At 38.8% G+C, this 19763-nt stretch overlaps 1 protein-coding gene across 2 annotated transcripts in view; it reads right to left on the bottom strand.

Moving 5' to 3' along the window:
- ipo13b (importin 13b) overlaps positions 1–19763 on the bottom strand; it is a 60850-nt gene that overhangs the window by 24896 nt on the left and 16191 nt on the right. For both annotated transcript variants that reach the window (XR_007440043.1, XM_022664690.2), the window contains exons 2-7: positions 17286–17411; positions 15238–15848; positions 5563–5703; positions 2474–2615; positions 610–776; positions 197–317 (exon numbers count right to left, since the gene is read on the bottom strand). Coding sequence is in view for 1 of the 2 variants with exons in the window: in XM_022664690.2 (XP_022520411.1) it covers positions 197–317; positions 610–776; positions 2474–2615; positions 5563–5703; positions 15238–15848; positions 17286–17411 (1308 nt within the window). In the remaining variant the exon portion in view is untranslated. The remainder of the gene's footprint in view (positions 1–196; positions 318–609; positions 777–2473; positions 2616–5562; positions 5704–15237; positions 15849–17285; positions 17412–19763) is intronic.

Here is a 19763-nt window from a genome sequence, read left to right as displayed (position 1 = left end):
TACAAAAAGACTTTTGAGTTTAGCTGCAGGTTATCCTTCCAGCCAAGCAAAAGCATCAACAATCATGATCAATTGTTTGAAGATGAATTAAACAAGCAGAATCAGGTGTGTTGTTTTATAGATAAGACTGGACCTTTTTTGGCTTTGTGGCAGCATGTAGATGTGCGTGTGTTTGTGTGTACGTGTGGTTTCTAACCTGCCAGGACGTTGGTTGTTCTGCATTGGTAAGCAGTCTGCCTAGCTTGTCATAAAGATTACTAAGCAGCTCTGCTCCGAGCATCTCATAGACATACATCAGCGTATCTGATATGTCCACCCTAGAGAGAGAGAAAAAAAAAAGAAAACAAAAGTTAATGACACAATATTTATTTGCTCTCTCTCTCTCTGATGCAATCACTTCTGAAGGGCAGCTTTGTTTTGCATTTTAGCCTTTTGTTCTGGTTCAGACTCAACAAAACCACAAAACCCACCAAAAATTTTTTTAATCTGTACATATTATCTGTACATCAGGCATAGGAAGACATACTCAGTTTAATTACCCAGTGAAATATTAAATAGTGTGTGCATGTCTTCCTTTAAACTACACAACTCTAACAGTCACTGACACACCTGTAAATCCTGAACTGCTCTTTCTCGTCAGAGGACCAGGAGGCGTACTCTTCATCAGTGGGGAACTGGGCTTTATGGAGCAGGACGTCCACCAGCTGGAAATACACGGGCCTGTACACTTGGAGATAGACAGCCTGTTTCTCTGCTTCAAAGGACATGATGTCATCCTGTAGCAAACAGACAACAATGTAATTAAACAAAAATATAATTATTGAGAGTGCCTACATTTTACAATATAAACCAAAACTATAATGATAAAAAAAAAAAAAAAAAACATTTGACACAAGAAATGTTGACACAACCTTCAATAATAATAAAATGTGTGTCCTGAGGGCTTCCTTGTGTAGGGCTATATTAATGAACTCTGAGCTCATGTATTTTTTAGCTTAAAATAGCTTTTCTCAGTCGATAAAGTTGTGAAGCTGAAGTATCAACTCAAGCTTTTTACTTAAGTCAAAGTGTAAAAGTACTGCTTTTTACTTAAAATATTAAAGTAATGTAAAAGAAAAAAAAAAATGCCATTAAGGTTTTTTTTTTTTTCCCCAATGAGAAGCCAGAATGAAAACTAAATAGCAATAATAAGTTTTTTTTTTAAATCCAAGGAGTAGAAAACACCAATAATTGTGTGAAAATGTAAGAAGTAAAAGTTAAAAGTCAGCTGAAAAATAATTACAAAAATAAGTACAGATAACCAAACTTTCTACTTAAGAGAGATAAAGTATTAGCACTTCGTTACTTGACATCTCTGCCTGGAAGACAGAGAATAAGAGACTCACACAAGGGCCAAACAATGGCAGCATGGTTGACTGGGGTATTAAACCTCATCAACTAATCAATAACATAGTATTTCTACCACTGAGCCACCACTAACCTACATACCATTGCTATGCCAATAAAACTAAATGAAACGAGTTTTAGTGTTACATTCTCCTACCATTGTGAATGGCTCGCTTACTGCTACGTAAAATTACCACAAATGATCACTTAGGAAAATGGACTATTTTCTTGCTATTATCATTAAGACCAAATTAATATTATATTTAATCTACAGAATATTGACTAGGCACCTGACAAATTGTGATAATATAGTTTTGTTATATTACCACCCCCATTTGTTACTGATGTTACTCTTACACTCACTTCACTTCAGATTATAAAACTGTATGAAAATGAGTGGAAAGACTTTGGTTATTGAACATATGATGCTAATTAGCAGTGCCTGTACTGGCCCAGCAGCTCTGTCATTTTATCCGTAATTAGGATGCTCTCTTAAAATAAATAAATAAATAAATAAATAAATAAAGAATGAATAACTAGATGCGCACTGAGCCGAACCAATGATATTTTGAGTTTCTGTAACAGCACCAGACAGTGTGGGATTTTCAGTGCTTGAGAGTGAGTGGGATGTGGGGGAGGTTAAATGGAGAGAAGGAAGGAGAGAGGGAAGGAATAAGTGAAAGGAAGAGAGAGAGATCTTGATATTGATGCATCAACAAGTATATATGACATATATAGGACATACAGACAGGTCGTACTGGACAAAACATACAATTGAACATGCACAGCAGGGGAGGGCTGGAATGAAGCTGCAGTTGAATGTTCACTGGCTGCGTCTATTATCTTGACAGTAAAGGTCAAGCTATTTATATACATCACTCACTCTTTTAAACACAACCACAGATTGTGCATGTGTGTGTATGTGTGTGCACAACTAAGAGACAAAACAGACAAATAACAGCCAGTTCATTATAAAACACTACATGTCCTTTTTCATCAATTCAAAAGACATTAAACAGCACAAACGATAAAAATGTATACTCTTTGTAAATTATGAGGTCCCAGAAACTCCAAACAAACTGCATACCTGTAGTGTGTACCAGAAAGTGAGAGTGAGGGAGCTTGTGGTTTCGTTGACCGGGTAGTGTCCAGGGATTCCTGTGCAGAACATGATCATATTGACCAGTGCCAAAAAACTTTGCCAGTGCTCCACCTGCTCCAGCAGCGTCCTGAAGGGGTTACAGCAGATCAGAGATGAGTGAGATGTAGAGTAAGACACACAGATTCAGACAGTGGGTTACAGTAGCACTACATGTGTAATTAAGGCTCTGCTTTAGTTTTAAAAAGGTTCTGATGTAAAAAATAAGAATGTACCAAAATAAACATTTTTGGTCAAAACAAGATTTAACATTTGCACTCTGAAAATGAAAATAACGGATGCCCATACAGCCTGTGAAAGGAGGGCATGAGAAGAAAGAAAAGCATTTTAAGGTAGCAGTTTTCTAAATTCCTATGTAATTATGAATGTAATTAAGAAATCTTGGCAACTGACAACTACACCTGCAAACCTGCAAAATGTAAATAATTAAAAAACATTTATTAAAAAAAATATAAAGAACATTTTAAAGCGTGAACACTTGAATGTGAACTGATTATTCATTGTGCTTGTTTTGTCGCAGCTATTGGAGTGATAAACAACTCAAAATCCTCAATACAATCTCAAGACATAAAAGAGCAGTGCATCGTATACAGATCAAAAATATATCTACTAGGGGTGGGAATCTTTTACTATCTCACGATTCGATTCGATTCCGATTTTGGGGGCCACGATTCGATTCAAAATCGATTTTTGATTCAAAACGATTTGATTTATAAAAATTTATTGAAAACTTATTGAAAAAAAAGCCTCCAAAATATACACTGGTCCTGGAGAAGGTAATGTGTTACAAAAACAATAAAATGTGCAGGAATGTGGGTCTTCAGTGACAGAGGAATCACTGGGATATCACAATGACGTTAATGAACAATAAATAAATAATAAATAACACTGATTTATTACCAGGCTACTAGCGGTGGTGTGTAGGTGACGCTGCTGGGCTGATGTGATGATAACAGTGGAGCGCTAAAGTTCAGGAGCAGCTGCTGATTAACTAGTTAATTTTAGGCCGTTGTATTTCTTCAGAAAGGGGGCAGGAGGTGGAGAAATTAATTCATATTGTCCATTCCTTAATTCCTCTGTGATGAGGAGCTGAAATTAGCTCTGATTAGCTTATTGTTATTTTTCCGTTCCGCCTTAAATGCTGCAGCCCGCTGCCACCTGTAGCGTTATTTAAGGTGGAACTGGAAAGTTAGCTAGTTAGCTAGCTAACAGAAACTGAAACTAACTACTAGCGATCTTTTTTATGCTTGTTATGAAGCATTCTGCCATAAAACATTAAAACTACACGTTAATCTAAGGTAATATAGTGCTTGTTCTGCCATCTTACCGGTGATTCTCATACACCTACGCTCTGTGTGGGTCTGACGGTAAGTTCAAACTGCAGCGGCCACGGTCGCTTTGGGCAGTGGGAGGCGGAGCGAAAAACGCTTCGTGCCGCTGCAGTGTGAACTTACCGTGAGGGGTAGGGCCAAGGGAAGAAATGGGATTGGACCTTAGAATCGATTTTGGGACATTTTAAATCGATTCTGAATCGTAGTAAATGAGAATCAAGATTCTTATGTGAATCGATTTTTTGGCACACCTCTAATATCTACATACTTTCAGATAGTAAGTAGAGCTGGGCAGTATACCGGAGAGGAGATTAGAACCATAAGTATGCATTTTTTTACATTCCGCCATACCACTAGAGGCGCTGTGGAGCGCTGGCCAGAACAGTGCTGCAAAGTAGCAGAAACAGAATGCTAGCTAACGCTAGTCAGTTAGGATAACAAGCTAATACACTGGAAGCTCCACCCTGTGGAATCAAATGCTCATCTTGCTCTGTCCTGCCTGGAGAGAAATGAGATCAGTACTGCAATAGCGTTCCTGCTGCTGTTACTCACTGTAACTGTTAGTGAGTGTTTTTATCAGAATAAAATAAAAAGTAATTCTAGCCCTTTTAAATATATTAATACTGTAGCTTAAATGATACTCTTAATGCACACTGAATTAAATGTTTTTTTTTACTGAAGAAAGAAGGGAATTATGGCTGATTTTAATACTGTAATGCCTCTAATTGCTTCAATAATAACTGAAATGATTGATATTAAACTTGTGTTAAACGTGTGCAATAGAGTCTTTGAGAAATATCTCTTTGAAAATTTAAACATTAAGTAAATTTCAAGTCCATTTATAGTGTTTATGGGACTATTTAAAATATTTTGTTTTGAAACGGAAGTCGTGTAATTTTTTGGGACAAATTACTAAATTGCCTTAATGTAAAGCCTTAGTGTTTTATATTATGTGTACAGTAGTATAAGCCTAATAGTAAGAATAAAAATCCTCCAAACTAAAACTTCAAATACTTGTCAAATGGGGTGTTAAAAAGTATAGACCATGATGGGTGCCCAAACATTTGCATCAAGCCCATTTCATTTATTTGGAATGGAAATACAGCTATTTGCAGTAAAAGAAACCTTAAAATCTTTCCTCTATTTGTTACTATTTAAAAGTGTGTAAAACACACATGAGTAGGCACACAGCAAAAACAGAGTGTTCCGAGTTGCACATTATGAGCAGGTGTTGCTGATATACTATATCACACTTAGTCAGAGGTACTAAAGCATAAACAATAAAACGATGTGATTTTATTACAGCGGCAGCATTGTTTGAACTCTCCAAGGATGATTAAGCACCTTTAGCGGAGAACAATGCAAAGCCTGCGTCAGTATGTTGTTCAGAGTGTGTAAGGAGAAGCTGCAGACATGAAAATGTTGTGTGAACAGCACTAGAAAATCTGGAGAGCTATTGTAATACCATCAGTGCTGCAAACTGCTCACTCAGCTAGGGCACTTGCCCACTGAGACCAGCTGCCCTAGTGAAGAGTGCCACATAATTACTCAAGAGCACACAGTTTTACACATACGCAGCACAAATGCACATCAGACAAGATTCACAGCAGCAGATTCCATGTTAAGATAAACAGTCGCTTTCCAGTCATGTGCAAAGTCGACCAAGTAATGATAATAGAAGTATACCTGGAATGGTTCTCTCCTAGAGAGACTGCGATTCGGCAGATCCCATGTGATGTTTCCATGTCTCCATTCTGTACAGCTTCACGTAACTGCTCTTGTAGCTGCAGCACCTGTGGAACCAGCTTCAGCAATGTGTTCACGTACCTGAAAGTTAGGAAAAAAAAAAAAAAAGATCAGTACCTTTACACTACGTACTGTAGCTGATGGTATCTCCATGTTAAAGATATCACAGTTGACTGAAAAGATGAAAGTGACAATATGAACCTCAAACTTATAGCTAATGAAAATCCCAGTAAACCATGTGAAACCGGTCACATGCCAAACCTTAAATCTTTTTTTCTGCCACTCTATATCTCGTTATAATTACATTTTCAAAATTTACATTCAACCTACTAGTGAACAACTACAACAAAAACTATTAAATGTTAAAAAGAAACTTTGAGCCAAAATCTCCAAACTGTTTTAGATATTAAAATCTTTTTTATTATTATTTTGTATTTTGTAAACCAGATCTCATCAAATTACTTTAAAAAAATCCATCTGGGGAAAATCCAAAAAAAAGAAAAAACATAAAATGGGTTCATAAATACAGAAAACACACAAATTAAAATACCTTTTGGCACAACATCCACTGAGGAGAAAAGGCACTGTATAGAGTCTTTATCTGCATCCATATACTTTACAGGTTAGCTGTGCTAATACAAAAACCTAACAATGATGTTTTGTCTATTTTGTAACAATAAAACACTATAGATAAACATTCATTTTATTTGTTTATGACCAATGTTCACTCCCGTCCCCACAGTTAACTTATTCCCTATCTGTTAGTATCGGATGTTTACTTCAACATTAAGATAAATCAGAACGCACAGCTCTAGTGGAAATGTTTCTTAAGGTGTGGGTATATTTGGTGATTCATGCGAGCCGAAAAGGCACACAAACACAGACTCCCACTCAACACATTTTCCTTAAAAGCAACAACAAGGCTGCTCTTTCGGAGTGCCCCAGGGCCAAGTACTCAGTCCAACCTAGATTGCTCTGCCCTAATATATTTCACAAAATATACCATTACAGAGGCTTATGATTCATATAACATAACAAGGGCTTTGTTTGCATCGAATTCGTGCTAACCTACATTTCTTCAAAGCTCTCTTGACATCATCTGCCAAAACAAGTGCATAAACACACAGCCTCCCAGCCCAGCTATTTTCCCTCGCAGTCTTTTCTTCTCCCTCTCACATGCTTTGTTTTCATGTTCTTCCGTCAGCCACTGGTACCTAATCTCCCTGCCTCGTCTTGTGTCAATTTCTTCACAGATTTCCTGCTGCTTCAGCCTTTCTGGAAAAATCTAAGGACTTGTCTCTGCACTATGCCCTCGAATACACACAATGCATTCGTCCATAACTCCATAAGAATAGAGGATCTGCAAAAAGAAAAATGTTAACGAGGCACAGACTAAAAGAAAGACAGTTACTGCCTCATTATCTTTAGTTCCACCAGCGCATCTGCCATGGCCGTCTTTGTGGAGTGTGGAGTGAAGTCCCATAGCCCCTGCTTTCTTTCTTAGAAATAAAAACCTAAGAGTTATTGCAGAGACCTGACACTAGGAAGACCTGGCTATCAACCAATATAGGTTTGGATTTTCACAGACCTGCTGCAAACTCAATGAGGTCCATTTTGACATTTTTACATAAATAAAAAGGAGTTAAAACAAACATGCCATTTAAAATAACCATCACTTAATCATCACTGATCTCAGGCTTGGTAATCACTTTTGTCACAAAATTATAGTGTTTAGATTAAAGCAACAATGGACTTTGTCCACAGCACTATAGAATCAGTTCCTTTTTCCCATTGTTTGGCAGATTCATTCACAAAAAAGATAATAAAAATACAGCATTCAATAATCTGTGTAAGGAATGACATTACAAAATTATCTTGAGGGCGCTCCTTGTCTGGAAGTGCAGTGCTGTCATGAGTTGAACAGTCATTACACCCAATTATATCCAATGATACGATGACACTAAATTATAGATGAGACCAATTGGTGCACAAGGGGGGCTGGCTCACTCTTTCATGGTCTTCATCTCCTTTGTCTAAATCCTACTTAATAGTGGATAGAGGGAGATATCAGAGTTGTAGGAAACAGTCAAAGAGAACTGCTATTAAATTAAAGAGAAGGACAAGGTCATCGCTCATTTCCAAAACGCTCTGCGTCCATTTCCTTTGTTTAGCTTTTCTCATCCTTTCAGTCGTTTGAGTGGCAAAGAGGCTGGACTGGTTGGCAGGACACCTTCCGTTCCCTTATTCACATCTGATGGGCACTCAACATCTGGCACCATACAAGGTCATAAGTATATAGCTACATGGCAGAGATTCTTGATGGAAGTCAGATTTATTAGCACTAAATTTCACATTAAGCTGAAATTTTTAGGTCAGTCTGAAACATTAATGGTTGCCAGGATGCACAGCCTTTAACTGCATTTCTCATTTTTCTGACTAAGCAGAGCAGATAAACGTGGAAAAAACTGGCTGCTATCAATACAAGATGAAATACAACCACACAAATAAAAGGAAATGAGACAGAAAAGAGCTTTTATAATCTCTGATTCTACTCCCCAGCACAAAAAAAACTGCAACCTTGCCATCGCCCTCACACACAAGTACACTGTGACCTCAAACACAAGCGGTTAAAAATGAATGAATGAGCGTGAAAGAAAAAGCCAAACGGCTGAATGCTGTTATCAGTTGTGCTGAGTGTAAGCGGCGGTGGTAGGTCTTTGAGCGATGATCCACGTTGTGTGCTCAGTGTGTAATGTGGCACATCTAAAGACAGCACATTTCTGTTTGCTGTGTTGAGTTGAAAATGGCTGGAGTCCTTTTTACTGCAAATTAAATTGAATTGTTAGTGGTTGAGAGTTCAATGTTAAGGTTAAATTAAAAGGGGTTATTTTTAATTTCCTGTACATTTAAGTCAGTCTTCTTCTTAGTTTCATACTTTATCGTGTATTAACTGCTTAGCTGCAAAAGGGGTAAAGGGAGGTGAATGTAGTTTAGGAGTCTTACTGGTGGGAAGTTAACCCTAATTTGCTACTAAGAAGTAAGGACAAACCAAATATCAAAACACAGTTACTTGGACAAAAATGGGGAAAAAATTGGTGTCTGGTCAAATAAGCAAAAAGTTGTGTTCGGCATTCCAGGTTTTCATTTCGGTGTATTTCTACCAGGATGACTCTTATTACCGACTACACTATCCAACTGCTTCTTAAACCAATTCTAGAGAAAAAGAAGCCTCTATAACTAAAACTAACCAGTCATTTTTAACATACTAAAATTTTTCACATACTAAAACCAGAGCTATCATCTGACAACTAAGCCTACAGAGCTGTACTCTTAAGTCAAAGTTCTTTGTTTTTGCTGGCTTCCTTCCTTGTGGTTATCTGCATAAAATTTCCCCAAATTATTGTCTTTCAGTTGCAACCACACTTATTCCAAAATTTGTTCAGCCTTACCAAGTTTGCCTGTCTTTATACACCTTATAAAACCATTATTTACTTTCCTCTAAATGTGTTTTCTTGTATCTGTATGTCTGTACTTATTTGTTTCCTTTTCTGAGCAGACCTTTTTCATCCTTCTGTTCTCTCTGAGGGATGTGTGTTTAAAAAGAGTGAAGCACAGATTAGGTTTCTCACAGTGACCTCACACACACTCATATGAAACCTGACACCCTGTCGTTTGCACAGACACATGCTCTGCGCTCCTCTCTCTCTTTCTCTCTCTTTCAGACACACTCAGACTCAAACACACACAGACACACTATCGCTCGCTCCCAACTCTCTCCCCTTTCCCTCCCCCCCAAACCCTGCAATTATCCTCAGACGCCAAGAGACAGACAAAATGAGTTGCCTGGCAACAAGATGCACTTGGTCCAATAGCATCCTCCCAAGTCAATTGATTGTAATGTGTTTAAACAGTAAGAGAGCTGTGAGGAAAGATTGGGAGAAAGGGAAAGAAAGAGGGGAAAGAAAGCACTTAAAAATAGGGGAAAAGTGTGAAAAACCAAATAATAAATGGGAGGTCGACAGGAGAACTTGTGATGAGAAAACAAGAGAGGAGAACGATAAAAAAAAAAAGAGTTATATGGGTGTTATGAGACAGAAAGTATCGACAGTCTGGCCTTTAAATCCATTTAACAACCTTTCAGGAGCAAGGAAAGTAATGTGGTGCATTTGGGAAGTGAAAAATTGATAACAAGCACATGCTGAGCCCGAGCCCAGTCCTACAGAGCTGCAAGCCCCATCTGTTACTGTACAGCACACAGTCAATGTGTGTGTGTTCCAGTGCCCCACTGGGATTTAAACAGTCACCCTGGTCTCTCTGGCAGCAAAGGACACTGCAGGTTTGGTACAAAAGAGACACAGAGGCTTCGCCTCTATCGTTACTGGCAAAGCACAGAAACGATGTAACCGATCAGGATAGGCAGCAGAGCTGTGAACTCAAAAGATTCAAAGATTCAATGAATCTGCAGAGACTACTTGACATCTGATTGAATTATAAAAAATATTCAATCCTTCTGAATTGTCTTTTCAGAATCTTCAGAACTTATTCAACCATATTCATATCAGAGTTTACTATCAGAGTATTCTCTGCCCAAGCCCTCAAGAAAATAGTCTGTGACGTGGTGAGGTGTCATCATACCAGAGGTGCCATTTTTATTTTATAAAACCTATGGTGTGATAATCACAATAGCAAAGTAACAAATCAAACTGTGTTTGACATGACAATCTAACACAATGTAAATGCTACAGCTTGTTTAACAGTATAGTTTTGATCTCTAAAGATGTAAGAAAGAATTGTTGCTCTCCACAAAGACGGCCTAGGCTATAAGAAGATTGCTACCACATTAAAACTGAGATAAAGCACGATGGCCCAGTTCATACCGCAGGTTTCCAGGATGGGTACCACTAAGGACATGTCTTCCCAGGGTCGACCAAAGATGTTGAGTCCAAGTGATCAGTGTAATATCCAGAGTTTGGCTTCAAAAAATAGATACGAGTGCTACCAGCATTGCTGCAGAGCTTGAAAACATGTAAGGTCAGCCTGCAGTGCTCAAACCATACACCACACACTGCACCAACTCTGTCTGCATGGCACTGTCCCAGAAGGGAGACTCTGCTGAAGATAATGCAGCAAAAAGCCTGCAAACAGTTTAGTGAAGACAAGCAGTGCAAGAGCATGTATTACTGGAACCATGTCCTGTGGTCTAACAAGATAAAGATAAACTTGTTAAACTCAGATGGTGTCCAGGATGTTTGGTGGTGTCCTGGGGATGGTAGTGGTAGAAACATGGTCTGGGGCTGTTTGAGCGCTTTTGGCATTGTATTCCTACAACCAGGGATCACATGTTCACATGCACAAAAACCTTCAGGTGCACAACCATACCTACTACAATATGAACAGAAGTATAATAATGTTTTGAGCTAGTATTATATAGCTCTCTCTTAATCTCTTTGGGGAGTAGGAAGGGAGGCTGGGGACTGTATCTCTTTCCTTATCACTGTCAACACACACAAACACCTGATACAACTGAATATATGTATGCTGTATATATGTTCTGTAAACCTATAGTATCAAATATGATTAGTATTGCAAGATAATGCAAATCAATTCTATGTAACTAAATAAAAAAAATAACAGAAAACAACAAGACGTGGTAGCAGATACCAAGTCCAGACGGTTCTACCTGTGTGCACGCCCTGTCATATGGTCAGTCTTACGAAAACTCGTTACAGCTGAAATATCACAGCACGTCTCCAAGGACACATGCTGCAGCTACACACAGTAATGACATGGATGACTGCAGACACACTTCTGAACCTGCATGCAGCATCAGTGATGCACTAGGGCTCCCTTGTACACTTAAAATACTGTAAATTGTGTCATTTTGCAGCATTCATTTAAATTAATATAAATGCACCATGACCTAGAACATACCGTTTTAAAAAACATGGCTGATTTCTGTGACTTGTGCTTTTTGTTCAGGTATTGGCTGAACTGAAAAGTGTTGAAAACAATGCTGCCACCTTTTTGAGGCTCTGCTATTAGATTAATCATAAAGCCACATAATGTTAACCACCAACTTGCTCTTCACTGACGATTTAACACATTTGCCATGTAGGTGAATGCCGTCAACCTCACAAATAATATCTCACTCTGACTATCCTTTTATCTGAGCCCCTTTTAACATGGTTATAGCCCGAACACTCATTTGTATCTGCGACTGATTGCACTGCTAATGATGCCCACAGATTGCGACCAGAGGAACACTGTGTTCTACTGTTGTTAGGAATGCAAAGAACTGCCATCATTATTCTGGAACTGCTGCTTATTGGGTTTAAAGAGGCATTTATTTTTGGTCCAGAACATACCCGGAAACAAAAGAATAACAAAGTACCAGCATCTGGCTTTTATTTGTTAAGCAAGCAAAAAAGTTTTAAGTAAGCAGGAAACTGAGTATGGGTCAGAAGAAATGGTGATTCGATTTAGAACCCACAGGTCTGCATTTACATCGCCATCAGGCTTTCTTAACCTTTAAACTAGCTGTAGGCATTCAAAGAGTGATCAAAATGCAGTTTTCTTATGCTGTTCCGTCAGACTACGTTTACACAGCAGGTAAAAGTAACCCAAATTCCATTTTCTCAGAAAATTCAATGTTTATTTTATACTATTCATGCTATATTTTAATGTGACATGCAAACACATGCTGAACATAAAGGTTTAGTTTCATCACCAAGGATTTCCAGTGGCTGGACATAGACTGCTGGATTTATTGTCAAAAATGTGTTTAAAATCACTGTAAAAAGGGTTTGTTATTCAAGTACGGCCACTTCTTTAATTTGCATCCTTGGTTTCTTTAGTGTGGTATTAGTGCTGGGTGATTATGACCTATAGTTATGATAAACACTTTTATTTTTAATGTATGGCACTAATTTTATGATAATACACCAATTTAATTAGGAATAACTTTCAGATAAAAACTTTTATTTACTAAGAATATTCAGACATGGGAAATGGAACAAAAAGGTCTTGGAACTAATTGAGAGGGGGAAATAAAACATAAATAACTAAAATGAAGTCACTATTTTAACACAAAGTCCAGTAATGTTATTAGGCTCTTTTGACTTCAAAAACACAATAGGCAATACTGAGTTCAGCAAAAAAGTTAAATGTTATGTAGAAAAATTTTGGGTAAAAACACAAGGAACTTTGGAAAATTACACTTCAATCAGGTAGAGACAGATATTGTAACTCAATATTTAAAAAAACAGCATTGCTAGGTTTATAGTGTCAGATTACGATAACCAGCAGATTGAAAAAAAAAAACTCCAGGCAGCAATATTCTGATACCAAAAATATCTAGTCTGAACACAGCCCGAGAAACCTTTCAGCTTCGTTGGGTAAAGAGTAATTTCTCCAGTAAAGGAGGCATTCTGCGTTAATATAATGTGCTATGCTTACAAGGGGGCTCATTTTACATTTCTTAACATAATTCTTTTCCTTTTTCCTCCTCAGTTCTTTTCCCTTTGTGTCCCTCGTCCATCCATATTGTTCACAAAGATACATTCACAACAAGTAGTGTCATCCTACATTCCTGAAAAAAAGACCTAGCTCTCTCTCTCTCTCTCCTCTGGCTGGTCCTTCCGTTCTCTTGGTCTCTCTCTCGCGCTCTCAGGGGGAGGGTTGGGGGGTGAGCTTAACGTGTCTGTACCAACCAGAGCGTAAGACATCGCTCCCTTGCTCTATCTCCATGGAAACGCCAGCCAGCCTTGAAATGTCCCCCCGCTTCCCCCCCTCCCCTTCTCCCATCCCCTCTCGGCTGTTCTCCCTCAGTCCCTCCGTGTTTTCCCCTCGTCCTCTGATGTGTCTGTGTTTCAGCTCTGCTTTGTTTTTCTGCCTCTTCTCTATGTCAGAATAACCACCCAATCACTCTCTCTCTCTCTCTCTCTCTCTAACTGTCTGGATCATGCCTCTCACAACTCTCCTCTTTCACACTGTCTGTCTGTCTGCAGCCCATGTACTCACACACAGTCTCCAAAATCCCTCCAGCTCTCACCTCTAGTCATATTCCATGTTTATTCATCCATTAATAACTCGCACGTTTATAAACATTTACACAATCTCCCTTAAGTCACACTCGGAGATCATCTGTGGATTTCTTTCAGCCCACACACACACTCGTTCCCTCACATCACTGACTTGGTCGGTATAGGTCACTCTCTCCTTGACCAATACGTCACACCTTTCTTTCCCTCTACTGCCTTTCTGCCTCACTGCAGAGAACCTGCGTCACCTTTCAGCGCTCCCTGTCTCTGTGTGGCTCCAGGAGATGAAGACGATGTGCACGTCTAAGACTATCAATGACACCAGCAGTGTCAGTACTGTGCTTATTGTATTGTTGTGTGGCAAGAGAGGTCTTGTCTTTGCTATAAGAGTGTGTATTCAGCTCAAGTACTATAGCAGTGCATACTAATTACTCAAAGCCCTTGCTCCCATTTATTAAGTCAAACGTTTAACATATACCTCAAATCAAGTATCAATTCAAGTAATACTTCACCAGGTACTTGAGAATGTGACATGAGGATGCCCCAATCACATCCGACAGATCAGCTGTGAAGCCAATCTAAACATTACATAATGCAAAAACCTTAACTTCGATGAAAGTCCAACTATATGATTCAATTCATTAAAGAATATTTCAATTGATGCATTTACACAATTTAATGCAGAACTGCTGATTTAAATGATGGCACAAATTAACAATGACAGGCACAGAAAATAGTTACAGATTCTTCTGATTCACCCATTCACCCTTCTTATCCATTTCTTCCTGGTTAAGGTTGCAATGGATTGACAAAATTGGAACATATATTTTTGCTAAATACACAGAGGCATGAAAAAGTATTTGCCCCTTTACAGATTTCTTTTGTTTTTGAATTGTTTTTCATATTATCAAACAAACTTTAATATCAGACAAATATAACCTAGTAAATACTTAATTTCATTTATTCAGAGATAAAACTATCCAAACCAATCTAGCCCTTTGTGAAAAAGTGTTTTATTCACAAACAGAGAAAATATGAAACACTGGTGTGGGTTGGCGGGCGGTCAGGTTGGTTGAATGTTTTTTTTTCCTTTAATAAATACAATTATCATTTAAAAAAGTGAATTTTATATTTACTCAGTTTATCTTTGTCTGATATTAAATAGACAGTGGTTCACACCACTGTCTATAGACTCGGCTGTAAATATTAATGTGTTAACACATGCAAATTTTCTGCAAATTGTAACATGGTTATTTTAATGCAAAATTTACAGAGATTTTTTAAGCATTAGTGGTTTTATTTAATGATATGCACCAGGTTTAATTTGGTGATTTAACACAACCTCGCTTGCTGTCAAGTTCAGAAGGTAGATCACTTTCTATATATATATGCTAAAGTTTTATGTTTCTTTAGGCTCTTTCAACATATTTTACGAGTCAATGATCCAACAGCTCACATTAATAACACACACAGAGTGTTGAAGTGAAATAAATTGGTACATATAGGATAAATATAATACGCTTCTGGTAGGTACGAGATAAAAAATGAGAACTGTGAGCAAAGCAGGAATACTCACCTCTGTGAGTCGGGCTGCGAGATTGCGTTGACAATGGCCTCCACGGCTGTGTCGAAGAGCTCTGGGTCAGAGAGGGCGGCGAATCCTGCCTCCAACAGGCCCTCACTCTCACTAAGTGGCACATCCAGGAGTACCCAACTGGACAGGCACTTGAGCACTCTCGCTTTAACCAATGCTGGTGAGTCAGGCTGGCGCAGCAGCTGCTGGAGGAGCGGGTACACTGCGGCCCACTCTCGCCCCAGGGCTCCCCGCACCTGCCCCTTGCGGTACTGAGGCAACCGGCTGGTCTGGAACTCCTCTGGCAGCACAGTGAGCAGCTCCAACAGGGCCAGGCAGCGGGCACGACCATCCACTCCACCTCCCTCCTCCTGGAACATGCGCACCATCTCAGATACGGCACCTGGCCACGCCTCGGGCATCATGTTGAGGGCCAGTGAAGCCAGAGCCACACACAGGCGTGTGAGAACGATCTTGGAGCCAGAGGCAAACAGGGCGATCTGAGAGAAGAGCTGTGTCTTCAGGGTGTCATACTGCTCAGCGGGAATATCCCCCCAGTAGCGGGAGATCTTGGTGTGGAGGGCACTGGCGCCAAAGTACTGGATCTCTGGGACCTGGTCAAGAAGCAGTCCACAATGTATTATTACACTAAAGTACAATGCAAAATGAAGGTGATACAAAGGGTTCTTTGAACAATGGCATAAAGAAACTATTTGTGGTTCTAAAAATAACCAGCCATCCATCTTTGTGTACACTTCTCCCTTGTGAGGGTAATAATAAATCCGGGAACCTAATCAAAATCATCAGACACAGGAAAGAAATGCCCCTTGGACAATGAACTAGTCTATCAAAGGTACCACACATAATTTTCAAACACAACCCCCTTTAGGTAATGGGCAAAGTGAATGGAGCAGGTATTGAGCCCACAACCCCAGGCCCCTGGGGCCCCTGGAGCAGTGCAACACATGTCCTGCATGTGGCGCCATCATGCCACCCAAGCATAGAATCTTATAAAAGGTTTAAAACTCTTTGTAAAGCATCTTTATTCATTTTAAAATTATAGACACTCTCAGGTTCTCCAAATAATTCTGTTGTTTCTTTTGTGGCATCACTCAAAGACTTGTTTGTAGCCGCTCTATTTTTAAATAGATATGTCTAAAATAGACACAAATTACAATTACATATATAGGTCAGATATTAAAAAAAAAAAAAAAAAACTGAACTATAAAGGAAAAACAGAAATGACTTATTTTATTTATTTATTTTTCCTTTAAAGCAGACTATGCAAGTATAAAAATCTGACAGTATATATTCATCCTTATGATCTGGGTCCTTTCCCACAGGCTACAAGCCCCATCATGCATGAAGCTCTAATCTGGGACCGTGCAAAGAGGACGTGCCTCTTAGTCAGCTCAGATCAGTTACAGCAGGATTAGATATGCACCAAGACACATGATGGGCCAGGTCACACATAGCCGGTTGTGCCCAGTCATTGTGTAGAGAGAAATCAAGTGTAAACAGCTTATTAAAAGAGAAGGAGCATAAAATAAATGTCACAGCTAAAAGAAAGAAAATACAGTGAGTAGCAGAAGGAAAGAGGTAAAGTGGGAGATGCTGTTCTACTCATCTTTTACATTCACATACAAAGCAGGAATCAGAGAGGGAAAAGAGAGTAGACTGAAAATTATAAGTACTCATATGATTTCAGTAAAACAGAAAGTAGCTGTTGGAAAGAGTGGAGTATTACAGACAGCATTTTAGATGAACCTACCACAATAGACATAATGTGAAGCAGAGGAGCAGTGTAGATTTAGCATACAGTAGATTGGAGTGGATTGATGTAAAGTAGAACAGGGAGAATCAGAGCAGAGTGCAGCTGACAAAGCAGTGCAAAACAAAAAACGCAGAAAAGCAGAAAAGGAGGAGAAAACAGGAGAAGAACGGGATCAAGTAGCATAAGGCAAAACAAAACAGTGCAGAAAGAAAAATGGAAACAGAGCGTGGATCACTACAGTAGAAGTTAATAAGAAAGTGGCAGATGTTGCTCTTACCTTGTCTGGACTGAGCAGAGCCCAGCAGAACTGCCAGGCCTGAGGGGAGATCTGAGCCTGCATCAGCCACTTCTGAGCCAGGTTCTTATTCTCAATGTTGGGGTCATAATACAACTGGTGCAGAGCCTGAAAGACACAGAAAGATACACAAAATAATAAGACGTGATGTTCAGGCATAGCCGATAAGAATAAGAATATTCAAAAACTGTATAATAAAAACTATACAATAATAAGAATATACAGCTCTGTAAAAAATAAGACACCACTTACAAATGATGAGCTTCTTTGATATTATCAAATTGAAACCCTCTGGAATATAATCAAGAGGAAGATGGATGCTCACAAGCCATCAAACCAAGCTGAACTGCTTGAAATTTTGCACCAAGAGTGGAATAAAGTTATCCAAAAGCAGTGTGTAAGACTGGTGTAGGAGAACATGCCAAGATGCAAACTGTGATTAAAAACCAGGGTTATTCCACTAAATATTGATCTCTGAACTCTTAAAACTTTATAAATATGATATTGTTGTCTTACTTGTTTTCTTGCATTATTTTTATTTGGAATTTGAAAGAGATGTCAGTATTGTGTAGAATAAAACAATAATGTTCAATTTATTCAAACATATCGAAATCAGAGAAACTGACTCAGAAACTGAAGTGGTCTCTTTATATTTTTTCCAGAACTGTATAATGATAAGAATAATAATAAAAATATTAAAAACTTTATAAAATGTAAGTAATGCTAAATCCTACATTCATAACAACAGGCTGCCTGAGAACAACAATAATGCAGAAGGAAGGTGAAATCCCTGTGCTTTTCCAGCCAATAAGAGAGACATGGCTGAGGTAATGTAGGCAGATTTTACCGCTGCAACTATTTATTATCTCACAAAAGTGTAACACCGCCTATGATCCGTGTTTATCTAAAATCAGACAACAGTATAGGGTACATAGAAACAAATACGCTACATGCACACTAAACTGTTCTTAAATGCTGTTATGAGCAAAATTTACTAGCAATATTAGCATATCTTTTTCCATTCTAAACCAAAGAAGTAAACTTCAGATTCCAAACATGTCTGAGCTGATTGATTGCATTTGTGGGCAGTGATAAATCAAAGTAATGGGATTTGTTGCCAATATATTCCTTTAAGAAAGGTCAGTGAGGGAACGGACAGGGAATGAGTGCTAATGCAGTCATAGCTCAGGTGTCACTGCATGACTCTTATTATAATACCACTACTTTCTTCTGTCACTTTTGATGAGATAACGCGACAGCTGAGCACAGCTTGTGCTATATTGGACAACGAATGTGAAATCCGTCCCATAGAGACTGACAAGCAGGGTAGAGACCCACAGGGAGATAATATAAAGAGAGATGGAGAGAGGAAGAGTGGACACCTCTAGAGATCCGTGGAAGAATAATGAGTGGATAAGAGGACGGAGAGATAGGAAGGACAAGAAAAAGGACCTTCAGGGAAAATAGGGGTGGGGTTTAATCTTCTTCGTTAACAATGTGACATCTCTGATGTTGCTGCATTAATATGATATGCAGCAAATGTGATGAATCAAGGCCAAATATACAAACATACTCTAAATTAGCTGATACTCACACACACACTCAAAAATACACCATATCCAACAACAGTGAAAGCCTCAGACATCTGTTCAACTGCAGGAAATAGGTTGTGGAGCACAAAAACGCTGATTGTGCCTATTTTACTAAGTGCACCACATGACTTCTCTGGAGGCCAATTAAAAGCAGTAAAGAAATATTCAACCAGTCGATTTCCATTCTACCAGCAGAATGTCCACTAAAAGCTTCCGCTAAAATCAACTTTTTCTTGTTCTTTGTATAATACTATAGGTCTCTGAAGTGTATATGTATGCTGCATATGAAACTGTTCCTCAGTCTCCCTTGTCTGCAGTAGCTAAGAAAAGAAAAGCCTTTGAAAAACGAGTCGATCGGAGAGATGTAAGGGTGTCTACGTCAACTGGTGAGTTCTTGGCCTCGCCCACCTCGGCTCAGGATCATCCACAGACAGAGCTGAGCCCGGGCTGCAGCTGAACCAACATGGTATCATTAACTACGGAAGAAGTTATCAGTTATACGGAGCACCGCAGCATTGCTAACATCTCTGAAAACATTTTTTCTTTTGTTTTGAGTTTTAGAGCTGTAAATTTGACTGTGGAGGGGAAGGCAGGTAGGTGTTCTCTGCTGCAGTGCTGTTAGCCAATCAGAGGCAATATGTTTGCATGTAGGAATATTCATGAGCAAGAGCCGAAATTCTGTCTCTCTTCAGCACCCACTAATTCAGTGATCTAAAGCATGGCTAAATAGAAACACCTGAGCACTTTTTTTCACAAAAAAAAAAAAAAAACGTCTCACATGCCATTCATTCATGCTAGAGACCACTACGAAGCATTTTAAAATGAATGAAAATAACGATGGAATGAGACCTTCAAGTAATTGCAACCA

This window comes from Astyanax mexicanus, chromosome 1, assembly GCF_023375975.1.
Source record: "Astyanax mexicanus isolate ESR-SI-001 chromosome 1, AstMex3_surface, whole genome shotgun sequence".
Lineage (NCBI taxonomy): Eukaryota > Metazoa > Chordata > Actinopteri > Characiformes > Acestrorhamphidae > Astyanax > Astyanax mexicanus.
Note: the sequence above shows the minus strand (reverse complement) of the source record. Positions and strands in the feature narration are given on the sequence as shown.